The following is a 22,301-nucleotide window of genomic DNA, read 5'->3' as shown; positions in this document are numbered from 1 at the left end:
ACTGAATGAAATTTGAAAATTGTTTATAAGGGAATAACTACATTTTGTCTTTTTGACAAAGTTTCTATAAATCAGTTTTTTGCTTCATTTTTACACTACTCACAAAATTTCATATTTGACCTTACTGCTATTCCTAAGCCTTTTGCCCTTTACTCTTTTCAGCTTATCCAAATAGTGCTAAACTTAGTAAATCTTAATTACTGTTTCCAAGACCACTGAAATATTTAGATCATTTTTGAAGAAATGATTCTTGTGTATGTGATTCATGAGTAGATTTATTTCAGTAACAGATAACCAGCTTTTAACTCGTGTATGTTTTTTATTTATACCTGATATATTTCCTGAACATGTTTGCTGTCTATATGACCAACAGCATCTTCAGGATGTTGCTTAACATAAGTAAAAAAAAAAAAAATAGCTGATATCTGTAAATTGAAATTAATTACAAAGGCATGGTATATGTGCCATACATTGGCATTAAGAAAAATAGTCAAAATATTAAGGGCAGTCAACATCAGGACAGCCTTCAAACCAATCAACACCTTGTGAAACTTTCTACACACTCTCTTAAAGACAAAGTTTCATTTTATAAACGTCTGGGTATATACCGGATTCCACATTCTGCTGAGAAAGATGTACGTAGGTCGAACTTAGAGAAATTTCGAATGCCACAACAAAGAACGTATAGGCAATGTTGAAAACAAAAGGGAAGAAAAAAGTGGGAATGTAGCACACATCCTCAAAAAAAATCACATGGTAAGTTGCCAGACATCCTCCAAGCCCTGCTTAGAACAGAATTACTTCAGCAGATTGTTCAAGGAGTCCTCCAAGTTGATTTGCTCAAAAGCACACTAAATAGAAACTAATCAATGATCCTTCATGACATTTGGAAATCATTCATTACTATGTGTAACATGACTTGTCCTATGCCAGCAATCACATACAGATAAAAATTAAAGATGGCAAGAAATTCTATTCTTAGTTTAATCCTTTATCAAAGTGTAAACAAACAAAGTTTTTGCCTGAAGTAATTTCAGGACCGGGCAACTCGTATATAGAAGCTAATGACTTCGCATCACTTGCCTTGGTATCCCATAATGCAAAGCACATATCCTTATGGACATGTATAGTGCTATGCATTATTATGGGAAAGGTCACTACCCAGACTTTTGATATTGGAAAAACTTCCAGTATATATCTATAATCCAGAGTATTTTAATAAGGTATGACACCTTTTGGCTACTCGTAAATGGAAAAAATATGACCTCTGCATTATATCAACCTTGGTATCACTTCTGGATTTGGCTCCCAGTGATGAGACCTCAATAAAGGTCATAATCAGTATGGGTCTGATTATGTCCTTCCTATAATGCAGGGTTTCCCAAATTGTGTTCTGCAGAAAGTGAATCAGTGTTCCATAAAAAATTATCAAAATTAATATTAATGTGAGCCTGGAATGGTTTTAAATGCTGCGACTCTTACCAAGGTGTTCCGTTAAAATTTCAGAAATTTGTGAAGTGTTCCGTCGTAGGAAAATTTTCGGAAACGCTGCTATAATGCATAGCATTATACATATCTGTAAGGATATGAGCTTTGCATTATGGAATAGCAAGGCAAGTGATGTGAAGTCATTAGCTTCTCTATATGAGTTACCCAGTCCTGAAATTACTTCAGGTGCAAACTTTGTTTGCTTACACTTGGATAAAGAATTACACCAAGAATAGAATTTCTTGGCGTCTTTAATTTATAGTATAACCAAGTGGAAAAACTTCCACTAACAATCACATACAGAGTTTAAGCAAGACTTGATAAATGATACTTGTGATTGAACTGTCATTCCAGTCTTTTTAGTTTATAGATGTTGGAAAACGTTTATTCTTTTGTTTGTAACACAGTTTATTACTTATGTTAATCAACCTCATGAAGATATTGTTAGCCATATAGACAAGGAAACTTGTTGAGAAATACAACTAGTATAAATAAAAAAACATATACAAGTTAAAACCTACTTATCTGTTATTGAAGAAATGATTCTTTCTCATCATTAATCCTCCCACTTATTCAAGGAATTCAGATAGAAGATCTGAATTCCTTGAAAAAATATATGATATATATCAAGAACAATGGACCATACAAATTTGTGTAATTGCAGTCTCAATATTAAACTGTTAATTCCTTGAAGAAGTATATCATTAGCAAAATTGACTACCATTGGCCTAATATGTCAACCTGTTGATGCCAAAAGGTTGTCACTGTAACTATTTTTATTATTTAAAAAAAAAAAAAAAGTTTTTGGCACTTTTATATTTACATTACTGGTTCAATGTATCTAGCCCACACAGAAAAAGAGCATCAAACTCATTAGAAGCAAGCGGCACCATAAGTTCATGAACATTAGCACACATTACCATAAGCTATTTACTGATGCAATGTTGTTAGCATGTTCATTTCAAAAAATATATAATTTATGTTATATTTTTCATTTGTCATTATAGTTACAAACGTTTTTAGTAAAGAAACCAGAAATGAATGATTTCATAGTTGGTGTATAGATAAATGCTTTGCAGATTGGAATTTAGGATAGTAGAGGTTAGGATTCTGGAAGTGGTTATGATTTGTACACTACAAAGCTTGCTAAATGTAATGGAGAGGTACAATGTGCTGTCATTAGTGAAGCTGTATATTCATTTGACCATCAGCTGAATTAGAGCATTGATATATAAGGAAGAGAGTGGGTGAAAGTGGAATCCCAGCATTAGTTGCATAGTTAGAAGATAAGATAGAAGATAAGGAACTCTGGTTCCACTAAGAACCAGATCCACTCATCCTTAGAATACTGTTGATATGTTTAGAATAGTGCATCTAAAACCTCCCTAAATATTCTCGCTACTTGCTCTCCAGAGGAGAGCAATTCAAATCTTAGATGATTCCTCCCTCAGATTCACTATTTCATCTCTTTCTCTTCTACAGGTACTTCTTTGGTCACTGCTCTACTGAACTGGTAGCTATCATTCCTCCTCTTTCTGTTGGGCCTGTTAAAATGAGCAGCAGCTGCCAAACATTGCTTTTTAGTGCATCTGGAAACACATTTAGCCTACTTCTTCTCTTTCTCATTTATTCCATCGAACAACCATCCTCATTGTTGCCCAACAGCTACAACTCCCAATTCTTCAAGGAAAACATCAATAGATTTCTTCTTCTTTCTCAATCCTCAGGCCTCACCTGCATTTTGCACACAATGCTGATGTGCTATAGGTTCTTCTGTCTCTTGTGTATGGGATATATATATAAAGTTCCTTTGACTTGATTTAACAATTTATCTAGTTTGAAGAGCTGACTATGAATAAGTAATAGTAGTTGTAGGGTGATTTTCCTATTGTATTCAGTAAGATCCACAGCTATAGCCATATTGCCTTTATCTGCTTTTATATCCTGCTTTATATGATAATATTAGAATTATTTCTGATAGAAATCTTGAATTTTGGTAGTAGGCATGAGTGGAGGTAATCTGAAGCAGTAAAATTCTTGAGCTACTTCTAAGTGCAATTTTTTGGCTTCATCACTTAGAGGTGAATGTTCAGCATTTGGTAAAAAATCTAGACACTAAAAATGTTTTTAGTACAATAGCAAAGCCATTGTGTGTTGGCAGCAGCATTTGTTCCCTCATAGTTAACTGCGTCTTCTTCTTCCTTTTCAGTAATAGGCCTAGTGGCCTGTTATGTCTCTTCCCATCTTTTCAAAGGCCATCCTCTATCCTTCTCCCTTGAGGTCGATATCTCTCTGTAGAGTCTTTCTTCATTCACTCTTTCTGTATGTTGTCACCATCTTGCACTATAAAGATCGATGTAGTCTAAACCAGATATCACCTCAAGTTCCTTTAAAATATCGCTATGTCTTTTGAAGTCTAGTGTCTATTATATCCAGCTGTTTTCCACATGAATCTCATTTTCAGAGCTGATCAGCCTTTTTCTATCTGCTTGAGTGATCCAGGCTTCTGAACCATATATTAGAATAGATCTTGCTATTGAGTTATGGATTCTTATTCTTGTTTTCTTGCTTATGAAGTTTGGATTTAATATCAGATTAATAGTTTTTGTTATTCCTATATAATTGGTTATTTTATGTTGCATGTCTTTCTCTCTTTCATTAGACAAGTGGTAGCCTAGATATTTGAATGTATTAACCTGTTCTATAATATCATGTTGATGCAAATTTTGCTCCTAATTAGGTCTCGCCTTTGAATGCCAGGACTTTGGTTTTGAAAGTGGAAATTTCCATATTGTTTGTTTCATTTAATGAAAAGGCTGCTCGCTGTAGTGAATCTTTGTTATTTTCAATTAGAACCTGATCATCGGTGAATAAAATTGTATCAATGTTGGTGTAATCATTTATGTGAATGCCAAAACTGGTTGTTTCCCTCCACTCTCTTATCATATTATTAATATAAATATTAAAGAGGAGTGCCGATAGACTACATCCTTGTCGAACACCTGCATTTGTGTTCTGTGATTAAGATTTTTGTGTGACTATATTTATTTTAATTCGGTTATTGTTATATGTTAAAGATACCAAGCAATTTTATAAACTTGGTTTTAATCCTTTTTCCCAAGTAAGCAAACAGACAAGTAAGTCAAGTTTGCACCTGAACTATGTTCAGGTCTGAGGCAACTCGTGGTAAAAGTGGAATAAGCTCTGATCACTTTCCCTTATTATCTCTCCTAATGCAAAGCACATCCCCTGGTGGAGATGTATGATGCTATGCATTAAAGGAAAAGGCCATTACCCAGACCGGTTTCGACCTTTATTGAGTTCTTGTCAGTGGGAGCCAGACTCAGAGATGCCAAGGTTGAAGTAATGCAGAGATAAATTTTACCTATACAAGTTGCCACAAGGTGCTTTGACCTTATTAAATAAAAATCTCAGGATGAGGGAAAGATGCAGAAAGTTTTTTACCTTGGGTATATTATATGTTAAAGATATCAAGCAATTTTATAAACGTGGTATAAGATTGATATAGTTCTAAAACAGATATCACCTCAAGTTCCTTTAAAGAACTTGAGGTGATATCTGTTTCTTTTGAAGTCTAGTCTATTATATCCAGCTGTTTTCCACATGAATCTCATTTCAGAGCTTATCAGCCTTTTTCTATCTGCTTGAGTTATGGTCCAGGCTTCTGAACCATATATTAGAATAGGTCTTGCTATTTAGTTATAGATTCTCATTCTTGTTTTCTTGCTTATTAAGTTTGGATTTAATATCTGATTAATGGTTTTTGTTATTCCTATGTAATTGGTTATTTTATGTTGCATGTCTTTCTCTCTCTTTCATCAGATAAGTGTATTTGAATGTATTAACCTGTTCTGTAATATCATCGCTGATGCAAATTTTGCTCCTAATTGAGTCTCGCCAAATGCTATGACTTTGGTTTTGGAAGTGGAGATTTCCATATTGTATGTTTTTGCTGTTTCGTTTAATGAAAAGGCTACTCGCTGTAGTGAATCTTTGTCATCTTCAATTAGAATCTGATCATTGCCGAATGAAATTGTATCGATGTTGGTGTAATCATTTATGTGAATGCCAAAACTAGTTGTTTCCCTCCACTCTCTTATCATATTATTAATATAAATATTAAAGAGGAGTGCTGATAGACTACATCCTTGTCGAACACCTGCATTTGTGTTCTGTGATTCACATTTTTGTGCGGCTATCTTTATTTTAATTTGGTTATTGTTTTATATATATATATATATATATTGAAAATTGCTTTAATTAACTGGTTAGGAATGTTGTCATCATTTAAAATTTCTAGTAGCTTATTATGATTGACTTTATCAAAAGCCTTTTTATAATTGATGAATAATATATGGGTCTCTAAATTGAATTCTCTTTATTTTTTTCTATCAGGAGCTTGAGAGTGAAATAGGTGCAAGTGCAGGATCTGCCTTTACGGAAACTGTTTTGTTCCTCTCCAAAAATATTTTCATGATATTTGATTAATTTAGTCTTTAAAGAAACTTGAATATATTTTATATCTGGTGTTTAAAAGGCTAATGCCTCATTAGTTTTTGACATTCATTAATATTTCCTTTTTTCAAGATTTGGGATGATCATAGCATTTTTCTGGTGATAATTGGCCATTTAGGACCTTATTCATGAATTCTAGTAGTTTGTATCTTAAGTTGTCTCCAGAGTTTGAAAAGTTCCTGGGCTTCTATGGTTCTTGCATTATTTAAGTGTTGACTCTAAATCTTCAAGGTAAAGGAGTCTGTTGAATTATTTGCAGATAATGGTTCTGAAAGTGGGTTGTCATCAATTGTTCATAATTCTTTATAGTGTTTAAGCCAGTCCTCCAAAAGTATGGTATTGATCAATTCTTTAAGGTTATTAATCATGTGTCTTATAAATTTATATGTTTGTGTTTGAGGTTTATCCATATTATTTTCTAAATTAGTAATGAAATTGTTTCATTGAGCTCTGTCTTTTACGCGTTTCTTGTTTTGCTATTGCTCTTTTGTATTTATATTCAATTTTATCTTCTATTTTGTTTGTACTTAACCATCTTTTATAGGCCTTCCTTTTTTACATTTATGATTTTCCTGATTTCTGGGTCCCAGTTACAAAAACCTTTTTTTCTTTTCCATTGCTTTTTCATTCCCAAGATTTCTCGGGCTGAATCTCCCAAAATATTGCAGAGATAATTCCTCTCTTTATTAATAGATTTATCTGAGGGTAGTTGCTGTGATATTTTTCATTTATTTTTTGCTGATTCTTTTATTGGAGTCAGATTATGAGCTGACTTAGAACCCAAGTTCTAGGTTGTTTAATGAATACTAATACTTTATTTGTCTTGAGGGAAGTGTATTGATATCACAGATAACGATCTGATTCAATTTCAAAACATCAGAAGACTCTAACATCAAGAATGAATCTACCTATTTTATTATTTGCTTTTGTATAGTCTATGATAGAATTGTCATTGAATTCTTTCTTTGAGACTTGAAAGTAATTAGAATACTTGTGAATTGGTTACTAGCCAAAGCAGAAGGTGTCCCTAGTGATGGGGCTGCTATCTTGAGGCATCTAGGCTTGCCTTTTTTAGTAGATAGCAGGAAAATATAGTTTGAGAGGAAAAAGTCACCCCACTTGCCCTCAAATTGCTTTAATAGCACTTGGTGGGGAAGGGGGGGGAGTAAGAAGTAAGAGAGAGAGAGAGTAGAGGAAAGAAGAGTAGATGACCAGTTTACAGTTATAATATACAAAGTGTATATTGTAGGAAGTAAGATCATGTCTCAGGTTTGCAGGCCCATACTCACCATGTAACTGCATAAAAACTGAAATTAACCTGGCTTTTTATGATAAGATTTCTAAATCTTTCTTATTTGGAATATTTGAGATATAAGTTTATCAAAAATTGAGTTGTTCTTATTATGTTCAAATTTTGTAATGTTTTTATTTTTTCATTTTAATGATTAATGACATGAAATTCTTCAAGCTGAACCTTTACTGAAATATTTATATTTATAGGTGCATAGAAAGATGGCTAAAAGGAAAAGGATCCAAGTGTCCACAGTGCAATGCATCGGCTAAACGATCTGATATTAGAACAATTTATGCAAGGACTCTTAAAGTATGATACCTTAATGGGAAATATCCGTATGTACAAATCTTTGTTATAATGCATTCAAATATAATCATAGCATACTAGTATACTGTTTAATTACAGTAAAACTGCTTTAATAACTGCTACCTAGAGGAATTAATATTAGCATACCAGGGAAGGAGACTTATTGTCGATCCATTCTTCCATTCTCTATATTAGGACAGTTATTTCTTCTGCACTGCTCATAGTGCGGGCGTGCAGAGAATAGAATCTTGGAGAGGCATTCTTACTATTAAGTTAAGGTAAAAGAATTATTGAAGTTCCCACTTATTGGAGGCAAGTGGCTTGAAAAAGTTCCATGTTTGTTTTCTAAAATAAAAAAATAATAAATACAAAAAATTTTTAAAAATTCATAAAAAAATCCTTAACTTAACCACAATATGAATGTACTATAGGTTTACAAATAAACATTTTGTGGGTTGGAAGCCTAAAGATTCCTATTAGCATCAGTCCTTATCAAATTTCTTAAAATTAGCACCTGTACAATTTAGCTTGATCAGATTAATACAGCAAGTATAGTATAAAATAAGTAGTTTGATATCAGTTATATAAATAACAAATATTTGGAATAAATGTTTTATTTCATCATTTATGTGAAAGTGAATTAAGTTTAAATAACAGATTAATAGCATGTGTATTGGACAGCTTACAGTTCTTTCAAGTGTCACATACAGAACAGTAAAATATATAACTACGACAATCCTTTTAAAAAGATAGTGGCAGCCTTTTTTTTTTAAAAAAAAAAAAAATGTGGCTATTTTGTGTGCAATTCGGAATGATAATTTCTCATACTTCAGATGGTTTAACCCATTATCATTCCAATTTAGGTTGCAGCAATGTTTCTGCCTCTTAAGTTCTGTGTTTCCCAAAAGCAATATTAACCTTGTTGCCTTTCATGCCTCTTTTTCACAGGCCTGCCTGACTAAAGAAGGCTCAGCATGCTTAGAAGATATATGGGAACCTGGTTATCCTTTATGGAAAACAAGAAGTTGGCTAGTTTATTGAACATAAATTTTTTTTCGAAATCTTGAACACATTCAAAAATACCTACATAACGAGGTTTCAGATTTTTTTTTTTTTTTTGCTGGAGTGGTGATTTCAGTTGTAATGTATTTATCTGTAATTTTTGAGAGACTTAAATATAAATTTTAATCCTTTTCTTGTATATGCAGTTTTTTTTTTTTTTTTTTTTAGTTAATTCCTTCTGTAGAGCTATGGGAAGTTATCTTGAACTGCATAAAATAAATATAATTTGTGGTAATTATGCTTGTACATAATCTTCTTGATTAAAGAAGGTAATGAGATGACTCTGTAGTGCAATTTGAAGAATAGCAGAACATTGCTCGCTTCGATTGGATAAGACCTGGGTTCGATTGCCGTGTCATGACAATAGGAATCCTTATATGGGCTTTTTCAGTTAAAGGTGAGTTAGCTGATCTCATATGAAGGTAGCAGGGTTTTTCATCCTGCATACAGACAAATTGGCCCTTAGAACACACATAATTTACAGGCAAAAAATACTGTTGTTGGTGATGATGAGCAGTAGATGGCATGGATGGTAGTAGTGTTGTGGTAGGAGAATTAAGTAATGGAGAGAGTGGGATGTATTTATCAAAGTAGAGTAGATTGCCCTCCCATGATGAGTCCTTGGACTCTTTGGAGGTCACATAATAATAATAATAATAATAATCAGTAAATTATAAGTAGTGAATCGTGTTCTTAGAAACTAGTTTCATCCTTTTTGACACTAGTTTCTAAGAACATGATGCAGTGCTTATAATTAACTGAAGAATTCTCTTCTTTAATCAAGAAGATTATGTTCAAGGATAATTACCACAAATCCTTCCTGTATGTGTGGCTATGATAATATTTACAAAAATCCAGTTATTAGTACTGATTCAATATAATGAATACTTGATATTCAAAGTATTACTCCACCTTGCTGTTATCCAAGAAAAGCTTTTAAAGTCATTGGATACACTTGACTTCAATGCTCATGCCTCAAGAAGGAAATAAGACAAATGTATTCTTAAAAATAAAAATTTTATTTTTAATTACAAACTTCCATTTTATAAATGGAATTTAATATACACACTTATAGTGTGTATATTAAAAATATTTTTGTGGTTACTATAACTTTTAATCGTGTGTTATAGTTCTTTTGGAGTGGCTGTTTTTTCAGGTACAGTTTCTCAGATTTATATTCTAGTTTAGCATAGTATTCTTCCACTAGATTTTAAGTTGGCCAGGGCATGGTTTGTCAGACTGGACTTATCATAGTTGTGGTAATGAATGTTTTTTTTTTTTTTTTTTGTAATTTTAAATGGCAGCTTTTAGCAACTTTTCCATCATTAATATGGTGAATTTTTGTTGGTCAAAGAAAGATGGTATTGCAATCTGTTGTGAGGATAGTATACTCTGCTAATGTTTTAGAATGTATTAGGTGTGATTGCATTTCTTGGGGAGTGGGTTGTAAATGGAGAATGATAGTGTATTATTTAGTTATCACATAATTGTCCAGAAAGGGTATGCTATTTTCTTTTTTCAGTGATAGTGTTCTGGGATGTTAAGGTGAGATGTGAGAAAAACAGTCGATGTGTCTGGGCCATGAATTCAAATGGGAAGTACATTATAAATATATCATATGGTGATAATTGATAGTATTGTTGCCAAAAAGTCAAAAGGGGATGATGATTATATACTTTTTTTTTTCCAGATAATGAGTATGAAATATATCTTTTGGTGACAGAGAGAAATTGCTTGTAAAGAGCAAAATATAAAAGCTGACATGATTGATTTGAAATGGAGTGAATTTCTGATATGCTAGGCCTGTTTGTGTATAGTTAGTAAGCCATATGATGCAAGCAGTGGGCAGAAGGTGGGGGGGGGGGGGGCAGAGGGAGCAGGATAAGTTGAGTAATATGTAGTTTTCTTCTCTGAGCTGGTAGGGTTTGAGTATCACTGTCTTTATGAATGGTGTGTCTTATTACAACGTTCATCTTTCATTTGTGATGTTGAGAATAATAGTAGCACTGGTGTTATTTTCCTCTCATAATGAATATTTTTTTTTTTTGTTTTGTTTTATAGTTTCTTGAGGGGTAGCAAATTGACCTTGTTGGAATAGTTTCAGAATTCACTTAGATGAGAATGTTCACTAAGTCAAGCCTAACATTGTTAGCGATTTCAGATTACAAGTTTGCAATGCCCTGTTTTATTCAGACAGGGCATTTTGGTTAACTTTTTGCATTTATAATAATACAAAAGCTAATCAAAACAACACTAGTTATTTAGTGGAATTTTTTTTATTAATTATCATATTAAAAGATAAGCTTTGAAGTAGCTTCAGCAGGAATCTAGAATAAAAAGAAACATCAAACTAAAATTACCACAAGTTGATTCATGTACCAGCTTTTACAACTTTTTTTAATGAAATAATTTTTAAAAAGTAGTAATGCCCTTCAGTCATTTTTTCTACCTCTCTGCAACTCTTAGGTCTTAGACACATCTGAGCGGGATCGAGCACTTAAAGAACTGGAGAAACAGTCTGAATATAGAAGGCGGGCAGAACTTGAGGTTGCACAAACAAAACTCAAATATCACATGGTGCTTCAGGAATGTGAACGTCTTAAAAAAGAATTAATGGAAACTAAAATGCAGCTACATCATTTAAGGTAATTATATATCAATTTTTTTTTTCTTATTTATAGTTGTTTTCAGATTTTAATAAATTTACCGAGGAGAAAAACATATATACAGAGCCCGTCAAAAAAATTTATACACACACTTCAGCAAAAGAAAAACCTGTATACAAATTGTAATACTAAATTTATACAGACATCAAGGAATGAATACACGTTACCTTTGACTTCTACAATTACACGAGGTGCTCAAAGTGTTTACCATTAGCGTCCAGACACTTATTATTAAGGCGAACTACTGCTTGGGTAATGTTGGCCAAAGTGTCCAGTGGGATTGCTGCGCATGCCATTTCAATTTCTTTCTCATTATGGCTGGTTTTCTATGATACACTACATCCTTTAGAGTGCCCCATAGGTAGAAGTCCAAGGGTGTTAAATATCAGAACGTGGGGGGAACTCAGCTGCACCTCTTTGTCCTATCCATTGTCCCTGCAAACTCATCGAGGTAAGCTCTCACGTCTCGGTGGTTGTGCGTCATCTTGTTGGAAGAGAAATTGATCATTCCCATAAAGTGCATGAATGGCAGGTAAAATGGATGTGCATAGCATGTCTAGGTTACACTTGACCAGTAATAGTACCTTCAAAGAAGAATGGTTCTATTAAACCCCTAGATGACAATCCACATCAATCATTGAGCTCTGGTAAATTGACTGCCTTGTCCATATGAACCCCCCAGATTTTCTTGAACCCAGTAAACACAATTATGCTGATTCACTGTTCCATTAAGCTTAAATTGTGCTTTATCAGATCAAACCATCTTCCTCACAAACTCCTCATCCTCATCTACCATGCATCGAAACCACTTGCAATACTGCATTCTTCAATCAGTATCGTTTTCATTCATTGCATGTAATAATCATGGGATGTAAACTTTCCATTTAGCTGCTTTAAGAATGCGCCATATGCTTGCACTGCTAACTCCTGTCTCATGTGCACATTGTGTGGTAGACTTCTGTGGTGAGCCTGTAAACTGTTTCAACACTATAGCTGAGGAAGCAGGACTTGTTGCCGTGCAAGGCCTCCCAGATCTTCCCTTGTGCACATCACACATGGTACCATGGGTCTCAAACTTATCATGAATACATGCAATTGTCAGGCATGGAGGTTGTGTTGCAAACTCAGGCTTCCATTGTTGTTGAACTTCAACAAGATTCTCAAATTTGAAATACCACTTTTAAATGATCTTGCCTTCCTCGAATGACGATTGTGCCTCGCCAATTTTGTTTGACTCTCCTACCGGTCATGTGTTGATGCTAGTATTCATGTGAGTAACAACATCTTTTGAGAGAACATCATACTACACATTGTTACTGTAATTCGATCCAACTTGAAAAAAAAAAGTCCACAGATGACATCTGTTGAAATGTGTATACATTTTTTTGACGGACTCTGTATTTACTTAATAATTTAGTATTAATTTTCAGGACCAAAAATGTTCTCAAATGAAAGCTGTTAATTCACAATACAACAGCAGTTTTCTCATCATCATCATCATCAAATTGTACCCTCAAGGGGTGTACAGGATATGACAGTAATACATGAAAAAATTACATCATTACTAACTTCCTATCTACAATTTTCCTCCAAATCAGTCTGTTACTTGTCAAGACTCCAACATTATCAGATCTTATATTTCTATCATCTAAGGCACTTTGTACCGTATCAATCCACCTATATCTTGGTCTTCCTCTGGGTCGTTTTCCTGCCAACCTGGCAGAGAACACTTGTTTTGCTAATCTTTCCTCTCCCATTCTATTTAAGTGACCATACCACCTGAGATTAGCTCTGCTAACGCATTCCTGGATGCTGACAATGTCAAGTTCTTTCCTAATATCCTCATTTTTAATATGATATTGCCATTGATGCCATCTGTTCACGCCTCTAATCTTTCTCAGGACTCTCATATCTGTGGTCTCTAGTCTTTGGTCAAGTGTTTTACTTCTGACCCAGCTCTCAGATCCATAAGTTAAAACTGGTTTGAACACTGTCTTGTATACAGTTAATTTAGTGTTCCGACTAATTTCTCTCTTATTCCATATGAATTTATTCAATTGACTTCCCACCATACCAGCTTTGCTGATTCTGTTGTCTATTTCTATATTTAATTTATCATTTTTACTGAAGATGGTCGGTTCTCCGCATTCCTTTAAAGGCTATGTGGAGGTCTCCCCTCAGTTATACAGCTTTGACCCTTAAGCACCAGCAGTTTTCTCTTTGATTGATAAGATTGAAATATACAGAATTAGAAAGAAGATACAGATAACAATTTTGAAAAGAATTCTTAAGAATTTAAATAAATTATTTCAAAACAGTTAATTTCTGATTGGTTTCTTCTTTCTGGATATTGAACATGATCATTTTCTAGATCCATGACTCTGTCCGTTTTTATGGCATGAAAATATCAACAGTATTACTCTTATTTATTAGGATAGCAAATTGGTTTGCTGAAAGCAAATGTTACAGCAATAGTTCAAATATAGTTATTCAACTTTAGTGTACCAGTACTGTAGCTGAATGGATATTTTAAAAGAAAAATAAACTTAATATTTGATTTGAATATACATAGTGCCTTTCTATGATATTCTGTATGTATGTATATATGTATATACAGAATGTGTCAGGAGAAATATGCACTAATTTGAGAGAACTTTCATCATCGTAATGCTAATTACGGATATAGACCATATTGATCTGTTTCAATCTCATAATCCATCTACCATCTCCTTTTGAGTTCTACCTGGCCTTCTCTTTTCAATTCGGTTACATTTTATTAATTGTTTAGAATAGTAGGTGTTAGGCCATTTGGTTTACACGTTCTATCCAATTTTGTTTGTAATTGTATAGTTTTTTCTAGTGATTTTATTTATTATTATAATGCCCTCCATGGAGTCAACGTACTCATTATGGGAGGTTCATTCAACTGACAACATATTTATCATATAGAATCTTAAAATCCTTAATGCTCCTTCCATTAACAACACATTCTGGATGCATTCCATTCGCTGACAATTCTCCATGTAAAAAATCTACTCCTCACACCCTTCTTCACCACACTTTTACATAACCTCCAGGAATGACCTCTGGTTCCTCCCCTCTTATCTTCTACTCTTTTTATAATCCCCAGAGGGGATTATAAAAAGAGTAGAAGATGAGCGGGGAGGAATTTTAAAATCCTCTCACTAACTTAAACATCTCTATCATATCACCTCTCTTCCTCCTATCCACCAAACTCTGCAATCCACATTTCTTCAGCCTCTCTCTCTCTATAGCCAGCATTCCAAACTCCTGATATTGTCTTAGTCACTCCTCTCTGGACCCTCTCCAATGTCTCCACATCACATTGAAAACCAGATGACCAGATCTGAGCACAATAGTTCAAGTGTGGTCTGACCAGTGCCTTATACAGTGGTACAAAAACTTCCTTATCCTTGCATGTTAGAGTACTTCTTATCATAGCAGCACTACGACAGGCAACCTTTGCAACTCTAGCAGTATACCCTCTAAACTTCAGTCTACTGTCAACCATCACTCCCAAATCTCTAATCTCATCCACTTCCTGTGGTACAGCACCATTGATATAGTGCACAGCCTTATATTTCTGCACTCCAAAATGCAATACCTTGTACTTATTGATATTAAAACTGCAACCCCCCCCCACTCTTTTGTCCAAGTAAAAAGTCTATTCAAATCTTCCTGAAAGTATTCAGCATCAGCAGTGCTACTTATAATTCTTTCCAACTTTGCATCAGCAGCAAATAACTGAAGATCCCCCAGTCAGTCTACGTGATATATCGTTTACAAACAAGTTAAACAGTAGGGACCCAAGAACAGAACCCTGGGGGCACACCACTGGTTACCCTTCATTTTTGAGACTGCTCCATCATATAAAATCTGCTGGTATCATTCAGAAAGCCAATCTCTGATCCATCTAACCAATATATTATCTATTCCCATCCTCTGCAGCTTGTACATCAACTTTTCATGTGGTAATCTATCAAATGCTTTTGCAAAGTCTAAGAATATCACTGTATATGATTCTCCCTTATCTAACACACTCATCACCTTATCATAAAATGCAAATAAATTACTAAAACAGGACCTACCATTTACAAATCCATCTGACCATCATAAAGAATGCTATATTCATCAACCCAATTCTGTATTCTATTCCTTACCAATCTCTCCAACACCTTGACCACAACTGCAGTTATACAGACTGGTCTATAGTTGGAAACTTAGAACCATGCTTGTGGAGTGGTACTATTTTGCCTTCTTTCCACTCCTTAGGAATCCTACCCACTGCAAGACTTTCATTAAATAATCAGGTCAAGGGCATAACTGACTGTGGTGCACATTCCTTAAAAATACATGGTGATATGTCATCCATTCCCACAACCTTATTCACATCTAACACAACCAACATCTGATACACCTCTGTTTCTTTCACTTTCAGGTCTCCTAATACTTGCCTCTCTTCTCTATATTGTACTGGATCATTTATGCCAATATGATATACGCTGATAAAGTGCTCGTTCAATAATTCCACTATATCCTTTGCAGCTGTTAGTCTGCTGCCATGATATTTACCATGCTCGTCACCTTTCTACCATGCACTTTATACTCTGCATGGATCTGATCCCCACCAACTGTCTTGTACCTCCTCCATAACATTTTCTTTTCCAACGCAGCTTGCTTGATATTGCTGTTCATCCATTTCACTCCCACTCTACTTACTCATTTAACCCTTGGTATGCAGTCATACATTGCTTTTGTCAGATACTGCCTTGTGAGTTTCCATGCATTGTCAGCATCTTTTTTGCTCAGTTCATCTACCCAATGTACTGATGCTAATGGCTACAGAGCTTCCTATAATCACCTGCTTTATACTTCCACATGCATCCATTTTTGACAATGACCTTTTCTTGTTTCATCACTTCCCAGACAAGTACCTCATAATCACTCTCACCAACTGGCGGCAGTGTCAACACTTCATTAACAACTACATCTTGTGAAGTTATCACCAAATCCAAAACATTCAAGCCTCTAGTTGCTTTAATCACATGCTGTTTAAGATACTTATCTCTCAGAAATTCCACAAACTCACTCTCCTTCCAGTTATATTCCTGTAATTAAAGTGTCACATCAGGATCACCTTCTTTTTACTCAACTAATTTGCCTAAACATTTCACAGTCAGTATTTTCTTCATTCCCTGGCCTATAATAGCATCCTATCAGATATAATAACCTGTTTATTTCAACTTCGCACCACACAGATTCAAAATCTGTATATGCACTATCAACTTCCACACCTTGCAGACACATTTCCTCTGCAATCATTAACAGCACCCCCCCCCCCCTACTTTTCACATCTCTATCCTTCCAGAAAATTATGTATCCTTCTAATTCTATTCCCGACATCACATCTCCTCAGACAACAAAGTTTCACTTATTCCAATTACTTTTGGGCATACCGCCTCAAACAATGCCACAAACTCAGTTCTCTTGTTTTGAATACTCCTTACATTTGTGTATAAACATAACAATCACTGTGTGTTTGAAGCCATTCTACCAGCACCAACAGTCTCTATTCCAGCTGCTATACTACTCTCTCTCTCTCTCTCTCTCTCTTCAGTTTGACGACTCCCGTTTTCCTGATCCTGACTGCAATTTCCATTCTTACATGTCTTGTCCTCACCTTTATGCATTCCATCACCTTATGCTGCTGCAACCACATCTTCAACCTCATATCCATCTTCCTCCTGCTGTACAGTCTGTTGATTTGTGCTATCCTGTTTCTCAGGTAAACTCTGATCATTTGCTACATCAACTTCTTGACTCTGTGCCTTCTCAGAAAACAGTAGCCTTTTCATTTTTTAGTTCTTTTAAAATATCTTCATTCTTTTTTTTTTGTCTAATAATATGCATTCTTCTTCTCCCCAACTAAGTCATTTGTGTCCACGTCTACCACTAATTCTGTTGTCCGGTATTTCCTTTTCTGCAACACATCAGTTATTTGCTTTATTGTTCCACCAGGAAAGCATGTTTTGTGCACTTTATTACTAATCACACCTCTAATGATCTAAAGCCCCATACACTGATATGACTATCCTTTGACTCTTTCTTTATAAGATTAACTTCCTCCTTCTCCTTGTCGTCAGCCAATCCCTCCTTTAGCTGTTTAATATCCTCTTCCAGATGTTTCATTTCACTTTTCATTTTCACTAACTCCTGCCGAAGCTCTTCTACTACGGGCTTGACGTTTGCTCCCATTTCTAATCACTAATCTATCCAGATACTTTTCCCATACGTTAACGATTTTCTTCTTGTCGTTTACTCAAACAGTCCACAGATCTTTCACATTTTTCGGTGCATACATATAGCAGTTTTCGCAATGCATCCACTGCAAAAAATCCAAGGCAAAGCCAGACTTTCATACAGAAGCCTTCCGTGCCTGGCATACATTTCTTTATGAACACCGTCTTTTAGAAGCTGAAGTAGTACATCAAACAAGTAACAAAACACAATATAAACAACAAAAAAATTTCAACAACAACACCACTGAAGGACACTATTATCCAAACGGGAAAAAAATGGAGCACAATTGCGACAAAAAACCACCTATGCACTAATTAAACACTGTTTTTTTAGCAAGTTCACTTGTGACACTAGCGCCACGTTTTTTAGTTCTTTTAAAATATCTTCATTCCTTTTTTTTTGTTTAATAATGTGCATTTTGCAATCTTCTCATGAATCTCATTTCACTTGTTTTTATTCTTTATCTTGTTTGTTTATTGCCCAAATTTTGCTGCCATATAATAATGTGGGTGCTGCTAAAGTATTGTATATTTTCAAGCATGTTTCTTTTGGTGCAATATTTGGATTGAGTGTTATTTATCAGGCCTATAATTTGTAAAAAATTTGAAGTTTTTTTATTTTATGTTTTTTCTCCTTCATATGATATTTCACATCCAAGATAACTGAAAGTATTTATCTATTCTGTTATTTTATTATTAACTGTTTTACTTCAAACTGGAGTTATCCCACAAAATGCCATTGTTTTTGTTTTATCTATGGATATTTTCATTCCAAACTATTCTACTATATATGTTTAAATTATATATTGTTCTTTGTAAATCGTCTTCCTTATCTGATATTATTACTGATCATCTGCAAATAATAATGTATTTATTTTGTTCATATTAATAAATATTTCATTAATATAAATATTGAAAAGTGTGGGAGACAGAGGGCATCCCTGTCTTGCTCCTTGGTTTATAGATTGTGTTAAAGAATTTTTTTCATTTATTTTATTTTTATTTCATTATCTTTTTTATATATTCAATATTGCATGCAGTAAAATATTAGGTATATTTATTCTTTTTAATATATCAAACAGTATATATCTTTTTACTTTGTCAAATGTTTTTTCATAATCTATAAGCAAAAGATGAGTTTCTAAATTACATTATCTTCTTTTCTCTATAAGTAGTTTTAAAGCTGCATTCATTGTAGACCATCCTTTTAAGGAGGAAATGTAGCCTGTTGATACATTTCTTAAAGAATGGGAGGTTGTACTCAGTGGGAAAACAGTATGGTTCCGAAGATTAATGAAGGAAGCTGATACGAAGTTACTTCGATGTGTTCGAATCTGGCCACTGACCAACACCCATACAGTTTAGAAGAAAATAGAGGAATGGTAGCAGCCAATTCATAGGAACAATGCACATGCAAGTACCTATAGAAAAGATGCATTGCTGAAACAGAGCACCTATGATAAAGTGATTGAAAGGAATCTAGTAGGGAAGGGTCATCTATTAAGCAGATTGTCCTCTTCTGAATATCATCAAGAATTCTTAGATATCTTTAGTACTCCACCTCAAATGTGGGAACAGTACTCCAAAGTTGGATGGATCTGAGACTTATATAGAGTGTTAGAAGTTAAGAGGAAGAGAAGTAATGTTTAGAACAAAAAAAGAATACCAAGCTTTTTTTAGAGGATAAGGAAGTTATGTGAGTAATATGTTTGTACCAGGATAAATTGGATGTGACAGTCAACCCAAGAAAAGAAAGTTCATCTTGAAAGGAAACTGGAACATTTTCAAAAATGAGAGGGGGATGAGGAAGGATTTTTCTTGTAGATAATAAGGTAGGTTTGAGGTTTTTTTGGCATTGAAATTTATTATGTTGTCTTCACCCCATTTCAAGATGTTGAGGAGGTCAGTGTTCAAGTTGGTTGCTGATTATTGAAGATCTCGAGGTATCTAAACATTAGGGTACTGCAGGGTTTTATCAAATGATGAAGAGTACTGTCATCAGCAAAGCTGTGAATAGGATTTGAAATCAGAGAAAGGAGGTCATTGATGTAAAGGAGGAAGAGTATGGGTGAGAGCACAGAACCCTGAGACACTCAAACATTGATGGGGAAATCTGAGATGAAGCCATCCACCAGGACACAATGAAAAACCAGTGAGGAAGCTAGCAATCCAATCACAGAGTATAGAAAGGAGTCCTCAGTGCCAGACACGATCAAATGCCTTAGAAATATTGAGAGCAATAACATCAGTTTTTACAAATCTTTTCATGGCCTGAGGTGAGATTAGTTAAGAGATCTGTAGAATGAGAATGACAGAATCCATATTGTGATTGCAAATGAACTGATGAATCTCCAAGTAATGAAGAAGTTGGTTATTGATAACCATCTCCATCACTTTTGAAAGGATTGAGATGAGAGCAATGGGACGATAGTTAGATGGCTGACTTTTGTCTCCCTTTTTGGGTACAAGATATGGGCTTGCTTCCATGCTGTTGGGTAGATACCAGTAGAATATGACAGTTTATGTAGATGATATAGGATGGGTGTCAATTCTGAAGCACAAGTCTTGAGCATAACTGGAGGAATATATGGATCAGGAGTCTTATTAGTATCAAGATTAATCAGGGTTTCTCTGATGTGATTGATGATTGAAATGATTGCTGATTTACCAATTTCAGATATGTTTGCCATATTCATTGCAGTCTCTCTTTCAAGTATTAGTTATTCTTTTATGTGCTTTTATCAATAATACTCGAACATTCTTAGGTAGCTAATGATTTTCATTACTTGATGAGACTACGATCCCATTATTAAAATTTAGAATCTTGAAAAAATACTATATTTGGTCTCTGTAGTAGGGTTTTTGAAATATCCAACCCTTAACTCATATAAAATGGAGTGTGTATTTTTATATAATTTATTTAACTTCGATATAACAAATAAAATTAAACATACTCATGCCGCTTGTTGACTGGAAGCACATGCACATAAAGATTGATGTTTGGGACAAAAAATATATAATCGATAAAATATGAGGAGGGAAAAAAATCCTTAGCCCACCTACAGTATGAATGTACTATAGGTTTACAAATAAACCTTTCATGGGAGAGACCAACATGTGCACGCGCACACACATAGAGTTCATATTTGAGTATTTCTCTTCAGATATCTATTTCAGTTGCCTTCCCACAGTTTAGTTTTCTGATGCTTTTTTCCCCCCTTAAACCAGTGGTTCCAAACCTTTTTTTCTACTTTTAAACCCATTTTTACCACTTTTTTCCACTTTTGACCCCTTTTAAACCCATTTCTATAAATTGTACGTACCCCTTGTTTTTAAAATAGCTGTTTTTAAATACTGACATTTATTGTTCCATAAGTAACGTTTTGCATTTTGTTTACTTTACTTGTTTTTCCACCACTACTAATTATTTTTCATATACCCCTGAACGGCCGGCACATATCCTCAGAGGTACGTGTACTAAACTAATGATATGCACTGATTGCATTTTTCTTTAATATTTTCTGTACTGCTTATGCCATTTTAACATTTTAGACATTCCGAATATATGTTTATTGAATTCAGTTCTGTTCAATTTTTGTTGCTTTTTCCTCCATTTCTAAACTTTGCCACCATCATTATATTTATTTTCTATATTTTTACCAACATCTCATGATTTTTGTTTAGCTACTATACACATAGCTTACATTTTTCTCTCTATTCTCTCTGGGTACTTACTGGTTGTGAACTCTGACATTTCTTCTTTTTGAGACCTTCCGCTTTAATTTCTTGATTCCAACATGAAGGTACTGATTTTTCAATCCTCGTGAACATCTGCACCACTTGCTTCCCTAGCTGAGTCATTCAATGTTTATCTCAGAATTTGCCATTATCTGAAGGTTTGTTCCTTGATTCCAGGCTTCTTCACTTTTTTTTTGTCTAACTGTGAACCATGTAGAATTCATAATCTGAATGTTGCTTGACTTTGACTGTTCCAAAGTAACTTGTAATTGCTTCCTGTTTCAGGTTCCCAAGTGCATTGGTAATGTATTAGTTCACTTTTTTCTTTAAAATCCAACATTCCAAAGGAAAAAAGTGAACTTATACATTACCAATGCACTTTTCGCCAATCATAAGGTATTATATAATATGTATTGTTTAAAACACTTCTTTTCTTGTTTAATAATTTTATCCTTTTGGGATGTATACTCAGATAACACATGCATCTATGTATATGTTTATTCATAATTACTGTCATGTTCACTTGTATATACTGATTTTGACATTTGACATTGACAAAAACAAGAGTCTTTGTATTTTTCTGAGTTATTGTCAATATACATATTTGTAAATTAGTGCTTGTATATTATTTTTTATTTCATAAGATCTACTGACAAAGTGATAGAAAGAAATACCCAAGATTTCACTCCTAAGTCATCTTTATCAGTCTCACTTCAGAAAACATTAACTATATGTAAAGATGGAGGCTGTCGGGTACTTGCGGTTTCGGATACCTTAGGGATGGTTATTGTTTCACAACCTAGTATTAACAGTCTTTTTCCAGGATTTGGAATTAAAAAGGTATGAGAATTATGTCTGTTACTCTCTCTCTTTTTGCTTTTTTTATATCAT

General features: G+C 34.2%; 1 protein-coding gene across 2 annotated transcripts in view; it reads left to right on the top strand.

Annotated features, from left to right (window-relative positions):
• The window catches only part of LOC150108589 (E3 ubiquitin-protein ligase rfwd3.S-like), a 279,570-nt gene that overhangs the window by 77,328 nt on the left and 179,941 nt on the right, over positions 1-22,301 (top strand). For both annotated transcript variants that reach the window (XM_090416037.1, XM_090416036.1), the window contains exons 6-8: positions 7,525-7,627; positions 11,153-11,331; positions 22,055-22,250. In XM_090416037.1, the coding sequence (XP_090272163.1) occupies positions 7,525-7,627; positions 11,153-11,331; positions 22,055-22,250 (478 nt within the window). The remainder of the gene's footprint in view (positions 1-7,524; positions 7,628-11,152; positions 11,332-22,054; positions 22,251-22,301) is intronic.

The sequence above is a fragment of the Typopeltis vanoorti genome, chromosome 3 (genome assembly GCF_054136105.1).
Source record: "Typopeltis vanoorti isolate ZY-2024b chromosome 3, IOZ_Tvanoo_1.0, whole genome shotgun sequence".
Lineage (NCBI taxonomy): Eukaryota > Metazoa > Arthropoda > Arachnida > Uropygi > Thelyphonidae > Typopeltis > Typopeltis vanoorti.
Note: the sequence above shows the minus strand (reverse complement) of the source record. Positions and strands in the feature narration are given on the sequence as shown.